Source organism: Humulus lupulus, chromosome 1, assembly GCF_963169125.1.
Source record: "Humulus lupulus chromosome 1, drHumLupu1.1, whole genome shotgun sequence".
Lineage (NCBI taxonomy): Eukaryota > Viridiplantae > Streptophyta > Magnoliopsida > Rosales > Cannabaceae > Humulus > Humulus lupulus.
Window position 1 is genome coordinate 64,507,743 of NC_084793.1, and position 19,678 is coordinate 64,527,420.

Consider the following 19,678-nt stretch of genomic DNA (forward strand, 5'->3'; position numbering starts at 1 on the left):
TGTATCTGATGTGACTCATGTCTTGAGTAATGAAGATCTTCAGCTTGAGGCAGATCTCTCCTATGAGGAACAGCCAGTCCAGATACTTGACAGAAAGGACAAGGTCCTCAGGAATAAGGTGATACCTTTGGTTAAGGTATTATGGAGGAACATCAAGGTCGAGGAAGCGAATTGGGAGCTGGAGTCAGATATGCAAAATCAGTATCTCGAGCTATTCAGGTAAATTTCGACGACAAAATTTCTTAAAGGAAGGGAAAGTTGTAATGCCCCAAAATCTCTAATGAGGTTTAATGGTTGGATTAGAAGGGCAGGAGGGCCATAATTGATTTATTATGCCATTAAATGATTATATGCATGTTTATGTGAATTATATTATTATATGATGTTAAATACATGCATGTGGGTCCACATTTCATGATAGGGGCATTTTGGTAATTTGGCCCGTTGATGAGGCCACATTATAATGTGGATTTGTTTGAGTCATTCGGCATGAGACGATCTTTGAGTGCAAGTTAGCAGTTTAGTCATAACGAGGTTGATTTCGAGGCTCGGGGTGAGTCTCGGGTAATTTTGTGATTAGTTCATTACCGGGAATAAAAGGGGTAATGAGATATGATTTATTAGCATTTGAGAATATTAGGAATAATGGGAATTGGAGGGAGTTAATTATAATTAACGAGATAGGCGGGAAAGGACGGTTTTACCCTTGGAAGCCTTTAAAGGACTTTAAATGGCCTAGGGGCAATATTGTCTTTTTACCTAAGGATTATATCAACCATTGAAGGTTGTAGAAACTTGCAAAACAGAGTATAGTTCTTCTTCTCCCGTTCAACATTTTTCTTCCTTTCCTCTTTGGATTTTTGAGATTCATTTTAGGAACCAAGCTAGGGAAGTGAGTCTTGAGGGCTTAGGGTTGTGTTCCACCATTGAAGAGGGTTCTATACTGAGCTTGAGGTAAGTTTCTAGCCATTAAAACTCTGGTTTTTCCCCTGTTTTCCTTTTGGATTTCAGCTGGATTTTTAAGGTTGATAGGTGAGAATTGATGGGAGTTTTTTGGCAAGGGTTGCTTGGGTTATGATTCCTAGGACTTGTATGTAGGGTATTTGGGTTCAATTGGGAGTTTGAATGAGGTTTGGGAGAATGTTTTTAAGGTTGGAAATGGAGAAATCAAAGGAGGGAAAAACCAGGGCTGAAAACCCTGGTTGTAGCGCTATAGTGCCCAGGTATGGGCGCTGGTGCTACAGCGCTAGCCAGTGGCCTTCAACTCTGCTTGTAGCGCAGGGGCGCTAGGGGGGAATGCTACTCTGCTTTTACATATTCCTATTTTGAGCACTTTTGAGGGTTTTTGGCTTGGGGTTTTAATTTCTAAGGCTTGGGATCGAATCTACTCACCGTTTGGGTACTATTCGAGGTCCCGATAGTGAGGTTTAGGTCATGAACCTTTCATTGCTCATTTTCATTGATGGAGGTTATATTTGGTTATGACTAGGTGACCTCTAAGGAATCAAAGGAATAGATCGTTCTCAAGGGTCGTTCTTGTATTAATTCTCGCTCGAACCAGAGGTAAGAAAACTGCACCCCATATGTGACATGCATGGTTATTATTGAGGCATGGTGAGTGATGTATCTATGGACACTGATTACATATCAAATGCTTAGCAAAACTTGCTTACTTGTGAATGGCACTGACTCATTAGTCAGAAACGGCAGTGGTGTCGGTATTAACTGTGAAGTTGTGACTCATTAGTTCGGCAGTAGTACTGAGCATTGGTCGTATGGTATTAACTTATCAGTCAAGAACAGTATTAGCGTGTTTAATGCTATCCGAAAAGATTAGATCTAATCGACATAAGCATTATTGTCCTGAGCATGAAATGCTTGACCGACCTTAAGTTCGATGAAAAACAAAAACGCTTTTCCTTTCCAATCAAAAAGGAAATGATACATTTTATTTAAAACATAAACCTGTTCATGGGCCCATAAAAATGTTTACAAGTTATTTACAACACAAAATGGTCATTACTGTGTGAAAATTACAACCCACCGACCTAAGCGGCAAAAATAGGGTAAACCCCCTAGTTCCTCTGAGAAACTTCTTGGCCGTGGTGGTCAAGCGGCTGCATACGTACACATCACCACCTAAGCTCTCCACTCAAGGCTGGGTGAGCTTTTCTTTCCCTTTACTTGCACCACATATTACCCATGAGCCAAAGCCCAGCAAGAAAAATCATTACTGCATGTAAATAATATCAAATGATGATTATGATAATCATACTGAGCTTATAGTCCTAAACAGATGAGTGAATATCACTTTGAGGTTTTGTTTAACCATGATGGGGCTTATAGCCCTAATCAAATGAGTGACTAACTAGCAAGTCACTAACGTAAATCAGATGAGTGACTGATGGGTAGTCACTAGCTTAAACAAATGAATGACTGATGAGTAGTCACTAGCTTAAACAGATGAGTGACTGATGAGTAGTCACTAGCTTTAATAGATGAATGACTAATGAGTGAGTCACTACGGGCTCAGCACCCATAGCCATGTGACGAAGCAGTCACCTGGGCCCTCTGGCCCTGGCTCTAAGTGACTAGCCATAGGCTAGACAAGCGCTTTTAGTTTTCATCGAACTTGAGGTCATTCCGGCATTAATGCTCATTATGAGTCATTCAATGCAGATGTCGATTAGATCTAATCTTTGTCAGCTTGTGTTAAACACGCTACGACCGTTCTTGACTTATTAGTCAAAACCAGGTGACTAGTGTTCGGTACTACTGCCGATCTTGACTAATGAGTCACAGCTTTAGAGTTAATACTAACACCATAGCAAATTCTGACTAATTAGTCAGTGCCATGCACAAGTGAGCAAGATTTGCTAAGCATTTGATATGCAATCAATTTCCACATTTAAACACTTAACATGCATCATGAATAACCATGCATGTCACATATGGGGTGCAGTTTTCTTACCTCTGGTTCGAGCGAGAATTAATAAAAGAACGACCCTTGAGAATGATCAACCTTCTAGTTCCTTGACGGTCATCTGGTCATAACCAATTATGGGATTCCATCAATAAATTGAGTAATAAAAGGTTCCCGGACCAAGACCTAGCCTCCAGGACATCAAATCCTACTAAACCGGGTAGTAGGAATGATCCCGAGGCCTAAGGTTTGAGTTCCCATGATCAAAACACTACTTTGGCTGCAATTTCCCTCAAGCACCACGACCCGCCTCCCCAAGCGCCGCGGCCCTCAGCCATAACAGAGGCGCCAGCCTCAAGCACCTTCCCCAAGCGTCGCGACCCGCCTCCCTAAGCACCGCGACTCCCAAGCCCTTTAGCTCCACCCTTCCTTTTCAACAAGCTTGGGTTGCGGCACTCTAGAACAGAGTTGCGGCCCCACCTGATACTCAGCCAATAACCCCTGTTTTCCCTTCGAACTCATTTCAAAACCTCAATAAAACACTCCCAATATCACAAAGCAAAGCCACCAAGGACTACCATAACTTATTCACCATATAACCATCAAAACCTATGCCTTAAACCATTCAAAACTTCATCAAATTCCCATTTCAATTATCAAAACTCCAATCTCAAAACCAACACAAAAATAGAGCAAGGAACCATAAACTTGAACTAAAATCTTACCTTAAGCTTGAATTGAAACCTCTTCAATGGCTGAACACTAGCCTAAGACCTCAAGCTTCAATCTCCAAGTTTGAACCCCCAAACATGCTTCAAAATTCAAAGGAAGGAGAAGAGAAAGAGATGATCATGAGGAAGGTAGAAAGGAGTCTTTGTTTTGGTTCTGTTTTCTATAGCCATCCCGGGTCAAATGACCAAACCCCATGCTTAATTCATCTCTTAACAGCCCCCAAGGGCAAAGCCGTCCTTTCCCGCCTATCTCATTAATCATAATTAACACTCTCCAATTCCCACCATACTCAAATACTAATTAAATAATATCATGTTACCCTTTAATTCCCGGTAACACTCTAATCACCAAATTATCCCGAGACTCACCCCGAGCCCCGAACTTGAACCTGTTATGACCAAACTGCTAACTTGCACTCAAAGATCGTCTCATGTCGAATGGCTGGAACAAATCCACATTATTATGTGGCCTCAACAATGATTCACCAACATGCATGAAAATACACAATTACGCCCTCAATGGGCCAAATTACCAAAATATCCTTATGATGAAATGTGGACCCACATGCATGCATTCAACATCATATTATAATATAATTCACATAAACATGCACATAATAGTTTAATGGCATAATAAATCAATTATGGCCCTCCCGGCCTACTTATCCAACCATTAAATCGCATTAGGGATTTTGGGGCATTACATATAACATCTCATACGGAGCCACTCTGATAGTCGCTAGAAAACTATTATTGTAGGAAAACTCAATCAAAGGGAGATACTTACTCCAAGATCCCCCAAAATCCAGCACACAGGCTCGTAACATATCCTCTAGTATCTGAATCATCCTCTCAGACTGTCCATCCATTTAAGGATGATAAGCAGTACTAAACCGCAACTACGTGCCCATAGCCTTCTGCAGGCTCTCCCAAAACTTGGAGGTGAAGGTAGGGTCCCTGTCGGATACTATCGACCTCGGAGCCCCATGAAGTCGTACAATTTCCTTCACAGCGTAAGTCATCCTCACAAGCAAAAAGTGGGCGGATTTGGTATACCTATCCACAATCACCCACACAGAATCATGTTGTCCCATGATCTTCGGCAATCCAACCACGATGTCCATGGTGATATCCTCCCATTTCCACTCTGGAATCCCTAGAGACTGTAACAACCCTACTGGCCTCTGATGTTCAGCCTTTACCTGCTGACAAGTCAAACACTTGGCCACATAGTCTACCACATCCTTCTTCATCCCCGTCCACCAATACAAAGTTCTCAAATCTTGGTACATCTTCGTCAACCTGGATGTAAAAAATAGGGAATGGTATGAGACTCATCCAGAATCTCTCGCCGAATACCAGAATCCATCGGAACGCAAATCCGGCCCTTGTACTTCAATAGTCCCATCTCCAAAATAAAGAAGTCCTTAGCCGCTCCGGCTAAGACGCTCTATTTGTGCCCTCTCAACTGTGGATCCTCCCCCTGCGCCTCCTTGATCCTCTCAAGGAGCGTAGACTGAAGAGTGATGTTGGCTAACTGACCAACCACCAACTCTATACCCGCTCTAGTCATCTCCTCAGCTAATTTATTGGATATCTGCCTCGAACTAAACAACTGTCCTGGGCCCTTCTGACTCAGCGCGTCGGCCACTACATTGGCCTTCCCATGATGGTATAGAATATCACAATCGTAATCCTTTTACCAATTCTAGCCAATGTCTCTGGCGCATATTCAAATCCTTCTGAGTAAAGAAGTGCTTTAAACTCTTATGGTCGATGTATATTTCGCACTTCTCACCATATAAATAATGTCTCCAAACCTTAAGTGCAAATACCACTGCCGCCAATTCTATATCATGTGTAGGATATCTCTGCTCATACTCCTTCATCTATCTTGATGCGTAGGCTATCACCTTTCCGGCTTGCATCAGTCCACATCCCAAACCCTGTCTGGAAGCATCATAATAAATTACAAACTTCTCATTGTCTGACAGAAAACTCAAAACTGGAGCAGTGAAATTCCTTGAAACTGTTCTCGCACCTGTCTATCCACAAATCCTTAGTCTTCTTACGTATCAACTCGGTCAATGGTGTGGCTATTCTGGAGAACCCCTCGACGAACCGCCAGTAGTACCCTGCCAATCCCAAAAAGCTTCTAACTTCTGGTACACTACTCAGCCTAGGCCAATCTCTCAATGCCTCAATCTTGCTTGGGTCAACCAAAATCCCCTCCTTACTAACAATATGACCTAGAAATGTTACTTGCGGTAGCCAAAACTCACACTTGTTGTACTTAGTATACAACCTATGCTCTCTCAACCGTTATAATACCAAGCGCAGATGCTACTCGTGCCCTGTCTCTGACTGAGAGTACACTAGTATGCCATCGATGAACACAATCAAAATCTTGTCCAAATAGTCCCTGAAGACCCTTTTCATCAAATCCATGAAGGCTACTGGGCGTTGGTTAATCCAAAGGACATAACTAGGAATTCATAGTGTCCATACCTTGTGCGGAAAGCGGTCTTCGGTATGTCCTCCTCTTTAATCCTTAACTGGTGGTAGCCTAACCGAAGGTCAATCTTCGAGAACATTGTCTTCCCCTATAGCTATTCAAACAAGTCGTCGGTCCTAGGTAGTGGGTATTTGTTCTTAATGGTCAACTTGTTCAACTCCCTATAGTCAATACACATTCTTAAAGATCCATCATTCTTCTTGACGAACAACACTGAAGCACCCCATAGCGAGATATTCAATCTAATGAACCCCAAATCCAATAACTCTTGCAGCTGAATCTTCAGTACCTTCAACCCTGCTGAAGCCATTCTATAAGGTGTCCTAGATACTGGCTCCACCCCCAGCGCCAAATCTATAACAAACTCAATCTCTCGGCATGGCGGCAATCTTGGCAAATTCCCGGCGAACAAATCTGGAAACTCACATACCAGTCTGGTCTCACTCGGTCCAACTGACACAACTCTAGAGGTATCCACAATGTTTGCTAGGAGTCTTATGCAACCTTCTTGCATTAGGTCTCTAGCCTTCAGTGCTGAAATCATAGGTTCTCACCGTCCACTCACTGTCCCCACGAATACAAATGGTACCTCCCGTTCCGGTTCAAAGGTCACCATCTTACGCTTGCAGTCAATCGTCACCCCGTACTTCGATAGCCAATCCATCCCTAGGATCATATCGAAGTCATCCATCGCTAACTCAATCAAATCAACAGACAACTCTCTACTATCTATCTCTACTGGCAATGCTCTAACCCATCTCCTAGAGACTACCAGTTCCCCAATTGGCAACAAAGTCTGAAATCCCCTAGTATACAAATCACTAGGTCTACACAGTTGATCTATCACTCTAGCATAAACAAATGAATGAGTAGCCCCCGAATCAATCAATGCAGTAAAAGAAGAACCAGCACTAGAAATCTGACATGTCACGACCGAGGGGCTAGCCTTAGCCTTAGTTTGGGTCAAGGTGAATACTCTGGCAAGAGCGAGACTGTCGCTCTGCTTCGGCTCTTCCTTCCTGGCTTGTGGGCAATCCTTCCTCAAATGACTAATACTCCCACAAGTAAAGTAGGCCCTGATCCTACACTCTCACTGATGTCATCGTCTACACCGAGAACACCCCATGCCTTCCTATCCGAGCTAGGATGAACAAAAGAGTCTGAGGTCTTTCTCTTCTGCTCATTGGGGCCACTACCCTGACTAGATCGAGTGAAAGGAGGCATCGTCGTCCGAGCATCGCACCTATCAGCGCCCTCTCTCCATATCTGATCCTCGGCCCCCTAAGCTATAAGGGCCTTATCCACTACCTGTGCATAAGTGGTAGTCCCCGGATGCAAGGTTATCTTAACGTCACGGGCGATCATAACATTCAATCCTCGCACAAAGTGATCCATCCGTGCCATGTAAGTCGGTACCAGATCCGGCGCAAACTTCGCCAACCGGTTAAACATCAAAGCATACGCAGTAAATGTCATTCGATTCTGAGTCAGGTTGGTAAACTCATCAACCTTCGCAGCTCGAACTGCGACACTGTAATACTTCTCATTAAAAATGTTTCTGAACTCTTCCCAGGTCATAACCACAACATTACTTCTCTGTGACACAACATCCCACCAGATGCGGGCGTCTTCTCTCAACATGTAGTTGGCATAAGCTACTATCTCATTCCCTTCCACCCTCATGAAATCCAGGATGGAAAAAATCATGTTCATCCACTACTTTGCACGTAGTGGGTCTAGTCTACCCTTGAAGGTGGGAGGATGTTGCTTCCTGAACCTCTCATACAAAGGTTCCCATCTATTTTCCACAACAGGCTGGGCTGGCACTAGTGCCACAGCCTGTGGAACCTGCAACCTAATGCCCTGAGGAGAGGCCTGTTGCCTCAACTATCGAAGCTCTTCTTCTGTTCAGTGAAGTCTAGCTTCCATCTCGACAAATAACTGTTGTCAATTCGATGGGACAGGTGGAGGGTCCTGACCCTAGTTGTCATCCTCGGCCCTATTGCCGCGGAGTCTGATTGATCGCCGAGGCATCACCATAATATGCCTGCAATCAATGACGCTGCTCATCAGGCATGATAACAACATACAAAACCACCTCCCAATTCGCATCAACCAACCACAATCAACAATCCCTATAACACAGATAACATACAACAATCAAGGGGCCATGCCTTAGCATCATGCATATGTCAACTCATTCATCATATTCTATAAAAATACTCAGGAAAACAGGGACCTTTAACAAGAATTTAACATATAATTCAATAATTACTAACCAACCTTGTCAAGCTTGTCACTGGCAGCGAGTGTACATGTTCGATCGATCTCCAAGAACCATAAACCTTGCTCTGATACCAATTTGTAACACCCTACTTCCTTGGAACCATTACTAAGTGAGTTTAAAATGTGCCATTAGCTCGCTAATCGAGGTTTTAGGTTAAAAGTGTGACTAAACTGAGATAAAACCTGTTAAAAGACATTAAATATAACACATTTGGTTATTTATTGAAATCTCATAAAGTTTTACAGTTGGGATCCCAAAAATTATGTTTAGGAAATACTTTACATCTCAAAATACATTTAAGGTCGACTTAGGAAACAAAATAACTATTTCAGTACATTTTCCCAAAAATAACCCTAACCGTGTCGACCAGGCAGGCCGAACATGTACCCATTGCTCCACGCTCTCCGTACTCATGGTTGGTCGACCTTTCCTTTGCTCTTACCTGCACCATAGAGCACCTGTGAGCCGAAGCCCAGCAAGAAAACTCAACAAAAAAACAAATAACATATTCATCTTTATGAACAGCATATAACAAAGCAACCAATAGGCTAAACACATAGCAGCCATGTTGTTCCAGGCACTTTACCAGGCCCTGGGTTCGCAGTCAACACCGAAAGGATGACTCTAGCATCCTAGGAGGGTCTTGCCCTAACAGCTTGCACTCCGCGTGCTCAACACCGTTCCTTGCCCCTTGCCGTACTCGGCTTTGCACTCTGTGTGCTCAACACCGTTCTCGGCCTTAGCCGCTCTCGACCTTCGTCGTTCATTCACAAATATGCACTACATAACATAATATAAACAAATAGTTAAACATATACTAAACATAAGCAATAGGGACATGCCTTGAAATTCAATCACATAGGGCCATGCCCTGCAATAAAAACAATAAGGCCACGCCCTACTTTACGGGTACAACAGTTTTCTTACTTGTGTCCCAAGCTTCCTGAGCACTGCAACCCCGAGCACAGTCCTCTAACCCAAGCCACGTTGAAAGCCTTGTCACAACACATTCATAATAGCCATCCATCAAGCTCTAATCCAATAAATAACTTCGGAAAATAATTCTAGCCCCCAGGACCTTGGTAACTACCAAACCGGGTGGTAAAATCCTTCCCGAGCCTTAACATTTGGATTCCCGAGCTAAAAACCTTGAAACAACCAATATTTTGAATTTGAGCCACAGCCCAGCCCCTTAAGGGTCGCGACATGCTTAAGTCAGAGGCAAAATGCCTCTCTATTGAGGGACACGGGCCGTGGCACTCCAAACCTTGGGTTGCGGTGTGCCTGGGCAGACAGAGGCTTCTAGCCTCTTTGACACACACACGGGCCACGACGCCTGAAGAACAGGGCTGCGGCTCGAGCCTCCAAACCCAGAAATTCTATGCAATTCTATGAGCTAACTTCCTTGAAAATCATTCTAAACAGTCCCCCAAAATCATAATTGAGTCCCACAATCATTCTAATACACCTTAAGCAGTGCTCGAACCCCAAAAACTAACTAACTCATCCCAATTCTCAACCAAGCAAGTCTTAAGTCCAAAAACTCAACTAAATTCAATCTCAATAGAATTGATCCTCAAACACATGAAAGTGACCTTACCTCAATGAAGATTTTTGAGCTTAATCCAGCTCTCCAGCACCCTAGGCTTATCCTCCCCAAGTTCTAAGCTTCAATTATGAATTTCTCCTCCAAAACTCCAAAAATCAACTAAGTCTTCTAGAGGATGAGAGAGAGAGTGTTTCTGTTTTTCCTTCCTTCTCCTTAGTTCCAGTGACTTCTCCAGGCTAATCAGCCTACTCTAAACCATGTATATCCCCTGCCAAAAGACCAAACTGCCCCTTAAGTCAATATAAGTCCTCAAGTGCCACTAAGGTCAATTTCGTCATTTGATAAATCCCGCTAATTCCTCAAGTGTTCCTATAAATCTCCGTTTAATCCCAACATGTCCAAATCATTACTAAATTACTACCTGTTACTCAATAATTCCCGAACACACATAACATTCCCAAAATGCCCCTAGGCTCCTCTCGAGCCGGGTATTTAACCCCGTTGTGACTTTTTAGCTAAACTGCTCCCTAGGACCATCTCGAATCGTGCATCACAAATATATCACCACTCACTCTTGGTATCAATCACAATATACACAAATATCACATTTATGCCCTCAACGGGCTAAAATTACAAATATGTCTCTACTAGCCAAATAGGGCCTACATGCATATTTAATTCACCTAAACATGCATTTATAATCACATAATCATCAAATTCTCATATTAACATAATTAAATCAATTATTGCCCTCCAGGCACGCTAATCAAGGCATAAGCCTTATTATCAAATTTGGGACGCTATAGTGAAAATCTAATGCACTGACTTAATCTTAGCAGTCATTCTTTTAAATATATAATTACAATTATAATCTACTGTGACCTAGTCACTATAATTATAACTATTTATATGTTCGGAATTTTATAAATGTTTGTATTATTTCAAATAATTTTGTAATAAAACAAGCAAGCAACGTGGTTGTCAAACTAAATGATTTTTACTCTTTTATTAACAATATAAAATTGCATTACATGTCCATCATGGTTTTATAAGGGCATAAAACCAAACACTATTATCATCATGTTGTTTGCTTGTTTTATTATTGCTGTTATGTTGAAGATTTTTCAAAGTTTATATTGTTTGGACCAGATTTACAATTGAATGAGCCGAATGTGTTTGTTTTAATGTTTGTTTGGAAATGCATTATAAGTTATTAGGCTAATTTATAGTTTTAGTAATTTTCTCATTTTAAAGTTTCTATTATCAACTAGGGGTGTTCATTGGTCGATTTGGGAGGATTTGATGGATTTTTGACGAACTCAAACTTATAATCAGGTTGGTACTTTTCAACCCATAACCCACCCAATTAAAAAAAAAAATTGGAGTTCAACCCGACCATCGGTTTGGCCGGGTTAACCCGCCAAAACTTTTTTTTAAAATTTTTTTCCTAAAAAAATCATTTTTTACTAATTTCTTTTATTATTTTCTCTATTTTTAGTTTGTATTTGTAACTAAAATAATTGTTACTTTAATAAAAAAAAGATAATTTGAATTTAGTTTAATATATGTATCATTAATAATTAAAAAAATATAAAATTAAAAAAAGTATACAAATTGTTAATTGGGTGGGTCGGGTTACATTAGGTGGATTGCCAAAAATTTCAACCAATATAATATAATAATTGGGCGGTTTGAAATGAAGTTCAAGTTTTTCGGGTTGCATTTTTTGTTGGTTTTTTCGGGTTGGTTTGGGTGAGTTATTCGTGTTGGGCGGGTTGCAAAATTTTTTGCCCAACCCTATTATTAACATGCTATTTGCTTGTGTTTATTAGTGTTGTTCTATTGAAGATTTTGAAGTTTATTTTTTATTTTTGTTTCTGTTTTACTGTTGTTGTTTGAAAAAATATATGTGTTTTTTTTCTTGTGTGTTCTTGTTGTTGTGTTAGTGTTATTTTATTATTGTTGTTTGGTTTTGCTATGATGTTCGTTGTTGTTTCTTTTATGTTTGTTTGTTGTTATGTTGTTGTTTCATTATTATTTTTGTTAATTTAATTTTTTTTGCAGGATTGACATTACTGAACCCGTTTTTTAACTCCCAGGTTGTTTCTTGTTGTACTTATGAGGTTATTAAGGACCTTAATTTACATGATATGTAAATGTTTCTGCCCAAAATCAAACAATACACCATTGTTGTTGTTGGTTTCTCAGATCAGGGTCGAGTTGTAGGCGTGATTTTGTTTTCAGATCGAGATCTGTCGTTGTTGTGGTGTTGATTTTCATATCTAGATCGTCTATAGTTGGGTGTTGTTTCAGATCGAAATTCTCTGTATTTTTGTTGTTGTTTCACGACGAGTTTGGTCGTTGTTTGGAATCGAAATCGTCATGGGTTTCGTGAGAGAGGTTTTCGCTGCGGTTTCACTGTTGTTTGAGGTGGAGTTTAGATTTTGTTCCAGTCGGAAGTCACCGTGGGTAACGCCTGACAGATGGTCGAGTTGCCGCCTACAAGAGAGAGAGAGGAGAAGTAGTATTTGTGTAATTTTGAAGTTTTGTTTCGTACAAACATAAAAAAAATTTGAGCTATAGTAAAATTGTTATTTTTCTTTTTGGTTATTATAGAAAAAATATCTATAAAAGATTCTTACAGAGAAAGTATCCAATTTAAGATTTGATTGCAGTGAAAGTACCCCAAGTTATAAACAAATTTCACACTATGTAGGTGGACTTAACGACAAAACAGACAACTGAACTAAACTGCACCAAAATATGGATGGAATGTACTTTCGCCGCAAAAAAAATAACTTAAGTACTTAAATGCTATAAACACAATAATTTAGGTACTTTCGCCGAAAATATCCCTAACAATAATAATAAGATTGAAATATTTATAAATTTCATTATTGAGTAGCCAAGACTCAAGTAGAAAAAATAACAAAAAAGAAAGAGGGATATGTTGCACCAAAATATCATTTTCAAATCCAAAAAACAATCTCATTCTTAATTATGAAATAATGTTATTTAAAATAAATAAATAAATATGAAATAACGAAAAGCTTGTCCATTTTCTTTGATAATAATAAATGGATTATACATTTTTAGATGACGTGTTTTATCCAATTATTTGTTTTGACTTTATGTTTTGATAAATGATATTTTGGACCATGTATTTTTGTAAAATGGTTCAAATAAAATCCTAAACTCGATTTTGGTTAAAGTTTTATGAGCTAAAATTACAAATAATTCACCAAACTAACAATTTAAAACAAAAATAAAATCATTTTGCCTAACAATTGTGTTATTATATTCATTTTTTTTTTATTAAAATTGACTTTAGAAGTCTATTTGAACTATTTTACAAAGTACATAGTCCAAAAAATAATTTGTCAAAATACAATATCCAAAAAGATAATGAGACAAAATACAAATCCAAACAAAATATAAACCCAATAATAAATGGGCATAGTCCTAGTCTATTAATGATGTGGTGGGTTAACACTTACAACAAATCAAATAGGAAAATGCTAAGGTTGACTATTGAGTCAATACTGGCCCCTAACCAATCTACGCCTGCCCGCGAAACACCTAGTCTCTTCCGTCGCTAAAGGATAAATTTCAATTTCACAGTACAGTTTAGTCAAAAATCTCATCTTCTTCTCCACCCAGCGGCCAGCACCACCACTACCAGAGAGAGAGTGCGTGTGCCCTTCAACATTTCAATACGTGAGAATCCAATTCCTATTTTTCCACTATCAAAATCTCTATTAAGCTTAACTGAAACGTTGAAATTAGTAGAAAAAGAGAAATTCTTAGTTTGAGAAATGGCGTTTTCAGTACTATCATCTTCTTCCCTTCTTTTCCTCCCATTAAAGCCCAGAAAGTTTATCTTACCAATTCGATGCTCATCACCGTCGATTTCGACCCAATCAAGGTCGACCCAATTCGATTTGAAGACGTATTGGACGACCCTGATAGCCGAGATTGACCAGAAGCTCGACGAAGCGATCCCCGTTAAGTACCCGGAGCAGATCTACCATGCCATGCGGTATTCCGTCCTCGCTAAGGGCGCCAAGCGATCCCCGCCCGTCATGTGCGTTGCCGCCTGTGAACTCTTCGGCGCCGACCGCCTCGCCGCTTTCCCCACTGCTTGTGCCCTCGAAATGGTTAGTTCATATCTTGATTAAAAGCCATCTTTTGTTACCTACTTTATTAATTGCCAATTAGATGACCAAAGCATTGATTTTTTTCACTATTCTTTGTTTGTTCATTTATTTATTATAATTGGATTGATTTTTTGTATGACTGGAAGCAACTTCGAGAATATTAAATTTTGGGTTTTATCTAAGAATCTATTTCCCGAATCCAAATCGAAAATTGAACATTAGAATACTACATAATCTTTTGTTAAAAAAAAAAAAAAGTCCCCCAAAATTGACAGAACTAGTGTTATTCATTTATCTTATTATAAATTTGTTTAAAGGTACATGCAGCTTCATTGATACATGATGACCTTCCTTGCATGGACGATGACCCCTCACGCCGAGGCCAGCCCTCCAACCACACAATCTACGGCGTAGACATGGCAATTCTCGCCGGGGATGCCCTCTTCCCACTGGGATTTCGCCACATTGTGTCTCACACACCTTCCAACCTGGTGCCCGAGTCCCGGCTTCTCCGCGTGATCACTGAGATTGCGCGGGCCGTCGGGTCTACAGGCATGGCAGCCGGGCAGTTCCTCGACCTCGAGGGTGGACCAAACTTTGTTGAATTCGCGCAAGAAAAAAAATTTGGTGAGATGGGGGAGTGCTCGGCTGTATGCGGGGGACTACTAGCCGGTGCAGAGAACGATGAGATAGAGAGGCTGAGGAGGTATGGTAGAGCTGTGGGGGTTTTGTATCAGGTGGTTGATGATATTCTGAAAGAGAAATCGAAATCCAAGAATGGTGGGGGAGTGGACAATGATGAGAAGAAGAAGAAGAAGAAAGGTAAGAGCTATGTGGAAGTTTGTGGGGTTAAGAAGGCAATGGAAGTGGCCAAAGAGCTTAGAGCTAAGGCCAAACTAGAGTTGGATGGTTTCGAGAAATATGGTGAGTCTACTTTACCACTTTACAGCTTCGTGGATTATGCTGCTGATAGAGGTTTTAAGATTGGAGATTCAAGTTCATAGAGACAAGAATTTTATTATTATTATTAGTATTATTATAACTTTCAAAATCTTACGAATCATTTGAAATTAAAGACTCGATATTAGAAGCTAGCCAATGCTACTGTTACTGTCTATAATATTTCAGTAATCAGTATAATTTCTTCCTAAGAAAACACATAGGATGATTGATGTGAATTTTCTCTGGTCGTGCTGAGTTTGATTTACAAAACTTCTTAGCACTAATGAAAGATTGTAGAGAATGATGAATCTTCTTTTATATATATATATATGTGTGTGTGTGTGATATTGTCAATATATGTATGTATATGAAATTATGTTTTTCTTAATTAATTAGGAAGTAATTAACAACTTATTTTAATTGAGAAAATGTAACAAGTAGATGGATTAAACACACTATCCGATTATTCACTTTAGATTTAAAGAGAATAATCACAAGAACATAATAAAAAAAAACAACAACAACACAACAGTCTTTTACATAGTTCGGTTGTCCTAATCCATGGAGCCACCTTTATAGAAGAAAACTTATTATTAGTAAATATCACAAATACAAAAACAATGACTTATATGAGATTAGACTCCTATATCGTTGTCGCACTCTTTTGTATTTCAATGTCAATCTTATTTCTGCAAGAATCATCAGCTCTTCACTCGAACTCCTTTCGATGATGACTGATTGCCTTCTTCCTCTTGAAGAAAGACTTGATTGACTCTTCTCTCAAAGACATTGATACTTTCTTTTCTTCCTCTGAATAAAGCTTTTGATGAGCTCTTCTCCTTAAAACTGTAGAAGTAATCACAATAAAAAAATACATTCAATCCTAAAGACTAAAGGGTATCAACAAACAGTGCAACACGCACTTAAAGACAAGACTAAGTATATCCATTCTTAATTTCACAACATACAAACTTCCTTCTTCAAATACAAATTACATTCATTGTATGTGAAGAAATCAACTTTTCCTGGCTTCAAAAGTTTCTATTTGTAACATGAAGAAGTCTACATTTCGCAGCCCACAAAATTAAAGAAGAGAATATCTTGAATGAAAAGTCTGTTGGAATTCCAGATTACTTGGCTAGCTAGATAATTAGACAGATCAACTTGTACCTGGGCAGACTTGAAACAAGAAAATAACCACCAAACTTTGTTTCGAAAATCACAAAAGATTTTATCTGAATTAAGTAGACAACAATGAGAATAATGAAGAACTATGTCAGATATTGTTTCTTTATGAGGTGGTGTAAAAAGACATTTCAAATCACACAAATTAAGAAATAATCAAAGATATTTTAATGCCTTAAAAATCTTTAATAAATTTACTATTTACTTTGTGAGACTTAAATAATATTGATTAAGTAATGTAAAAAATGTCATTTTAACATTTTACATTATATATGAATTTCGATCGTAGATAACCAAAGGGAAAAAAATACTAAAGCAACTTGTGAATCTAATTGTCAGGCAATAGCTTAGTGTCTAAGGCTGAACAAAATCATCTTCCTAAATGGAATTTTAAGGTATAATATCTGTTCGGGTCATCGGGTGATTTTAATGACCAAAAGAGAAGTCAAATGGAAAATATTTGTTGGATTTAAAGAAAGTTCCATCATTTTACTTTTAATGACCAAAAGAGAAGTCATAATGGCAACTATTTGGGATTTTAGCCATTTTTTACATTTAAAAACACCGCTCTGTTTTTTTAGAACTATTAAATGTTTTTATGGTCATTGTAACTATTCCTTTCGTACCCTATCTAAATAAATTTCCCAATGTCAATTTCAATTATAACTAAAAACACATGTACTGCCAAAAAAAAAACTAAAAACACGTGTACATCAGTAAAAAAAATAAAAATAAAAAAGCAAATGGCAGAGCTTTGCAAAAAAAAAAAATTGACCAATACACGGTCCAAGTATCAACTTTGTTCTGATGTTCTTTCAAGCACGATGAGAAGTAGTATTCAAAATTGTCAATAATTTCAAAAATATAATGTGTAAGATATAATTATTAAATCCTAACGTAGTGCACACTACTACAAAAATACCATTTTATGACACTTTTTTAGGACACCCACCTAGATGCGAGTCCTAAAAACAACTCATTGACTTTTTTAGGACTTGCAGTTTGATTTTTTTTTAACAAACACCTCCTAGACTTTTATAACGACCTCCTTTCTTAACATACATATATATAGTGTAAAAATAAAGTTTAACCTGAATATAACAATACTGAAATTCTGAATTTACAAAAACTTTATTTAACAATACATAACTAGTGTTCATAACCTCAAATCATACAATACTCACAACTAAATAAAATTTTTATCTTACATACAATTCTTAATACTTTTATAAATCATTTTCGTGGCATTACTACACCTTAACGTAGAAATGAAGATGTATCCAACCGATAAATTAAAAAGTTTTATGTAAATTACAACGTTCATGAAATACTTTTAAAGCTTTAAGTAAATTATAAAGTTCACAAAATACTTTTAATGAAATATAATTATAAAATCAAGTTTCTCGTTTATTTATAAAATAGCATAGCAGAACTCCACTCCTTTCAGGTCAACCCCATATGTACAGTCATGTTGGCTCCACGTATACTCATCAACAATTTATATTTTGGGTCTCTTACCTACAATACAAAACATTCTCTGATGAGCTAAGGCTCAGTAAGTAGAATAACTACTTCATATGCATTAAAATAAACGTGCAACATGCTATGTATTTTCTTTCTTTCTTTCACTTTCCTTTCTTTTGGGCCTTAGAGGATGCTGTTGCCGGCCTTACATAGGGAATCACATTCCCACCTGAACATAAACATGATAATAGGGAATTTCTCCCTCATAAACATTCATTATATAGGGAAGTACATCTCCCTCCTTACATTTTTGGGACGTAGGTCTCCCAAGCAACACCTCTACTTTAACACTTTCAATAACTTGTTTGTGAACATTAAGCGTGCTTATGCATAAGAAATATAACATTCTTAAAAATAACTTATGCATAACAACATGGCAGGATAACATATGAAGCATATAAATGCACATAAGACACATAAAAGACTTGTATTGTAGATGAGGATTCTACTTACCTTGCGTCTTGATAAAACAACCGAAATTGTTAGCTTCCTGATAAAAACACAAACTATTAACTTACATAAAATCTACATGATGTAATTTTAGTTTATAGTTGTTATTATTCTATTTTTTTTTTCTTATTTTATTGTTTATTTTATGTCCAAGCATATGGTCATACTATAATTGTCCATGGCAAGATCTCGGTCTAAAAGTCATGGTCATGGTCATACGGAAATGTCCAGGTCATAGTATCAGTCCATAATAATAGGGAATAAGGTCATATAATAAAAGTCCAAATAGTCCAAAGTGTGACCATAGCCTAAATAAGTTTAGTATTATAACGATACATAAAAAAATAATTTATATTTCAATTTTTTGGCATTGTAAAATATGACGACATGGTAAAATAATCCATATATAAATTTTAACATTTTGATGGCATAGTAAAGTAATCTATATAACTTTTAGCATTATAACGGCATGATAACATAATCCATATATAAATTTTGGCATTATAGTAAAATAATCTATATATAAATTTTGGCATTATAACGGCATAGTAAAATAATCTATATATAACTTTTGGCATTATAACGGCATAGTAAATTAATCTATATATAAATTTTGGTATTATAACAGCATAGTAAAATAATCTATATATAAATTTTTGGCATTATAACGGCATAGTAAAATAATCTATATATAACTTTTGGCATTATAACGGCATAGTAAAATAATCTATATATAAATTTTGGTATTATACCGGCATAGTAAAATAATCTATACATATATAATAACTAAATAACTTAAATGAAAGGCTCGGGAAAGAGTTTACCTAAAAGGTTTTCGTAGGCTACCGTTACGGACAGAACTTCGCCTAGATCTTCAAGGTTTAGAACTTTAGAAGAGTGTTAAGAAGATTTTTGGGTAGAGTAAGAGAAAGAAAATGAGGATTTTGTGATTCAAGATGAGTTTTGGAAGGGCTATTTATAGGAAAATTTTGGGTTACTATACTAATAAAATATTAAAAATATCAAGCATAGTGGAATAATAAAATATTCAAAATATAAACATGGTGCTTTGCTAAAGTCATCATTGTATCACTACTGCATCATCATGTGGGAACCATGGGGTGGACCCCGCTGTGGGACCCATGTGGACCCTACTGTAGGACCCACTATGAATAGTACCTGGTGAATAGTAAAAAAATAAAAATTTCCCAATCTTCTTATGTTACTTAGTTTAACATTTTTGACTCACAAACTTTTCTGAAAAAGTTTCTCTAACATCCATAAATTAATTATTCTCATGTGTTAGTTACTTCAACAACTTAAAATTGTTAAAATCCCACAATAGAATACACCTATATCCCTAACGGTCAAGTCACTATTCACCAACGGTCATAACGGCTAGTTTTTGTCCTATA

The 19,678-nt window shown here is 37.9% G+C and overlaps 1 protein-coding gene and 1 long non-coding RNA gene across 2 annotated transcripts; one reads left to right on the forward strand and one right to left on the reverse strand.

The window, feature by feature from the left end:
- The first annotated feature begins 13,553 nt into the window (after positions 1-13,553).
- LOC133793482 (heterodimeric geranylgeranyl pyrophosphate synthase small subunit, chloroplastic) lies at positions 13,554-15,460 on the forward strand. The gene is made up of 2 exons (XM_062230827.1): positions 13,554-14,162; positions 14,480-15,460. The coding sequence occupies exons 1-2, from the start codon at positions 13,821-13,823 to the stop codon at positions 15,164-15,166; spliced, it is 1,029 nt and encodes a 342-aa protein (XP_062086811.1). The 5' UTR covers positions 13,554-13,820; the 3' UTR covers positions 15,167-15,460.
- Positions 15,461-15,608: 148 nt separating this feature from the next.
- On the reverse strand, positions 15,609-19,196 carry LOC133789510 (uncharacterized). Its single transcript, XR_009873603.1, has 3 exons — positions 19,088-19,196; positions 18,267-18,303; positions 15,609-17,807 (listed from the first exon to the last, which is right to left on the reverse strand). It is a non-coding gene; the product is annotated as an uncharacterized LOC133789510 (long non-coding RNA).
- Positions 19,197-19,678: the final 482 nt, after the last annotated feature.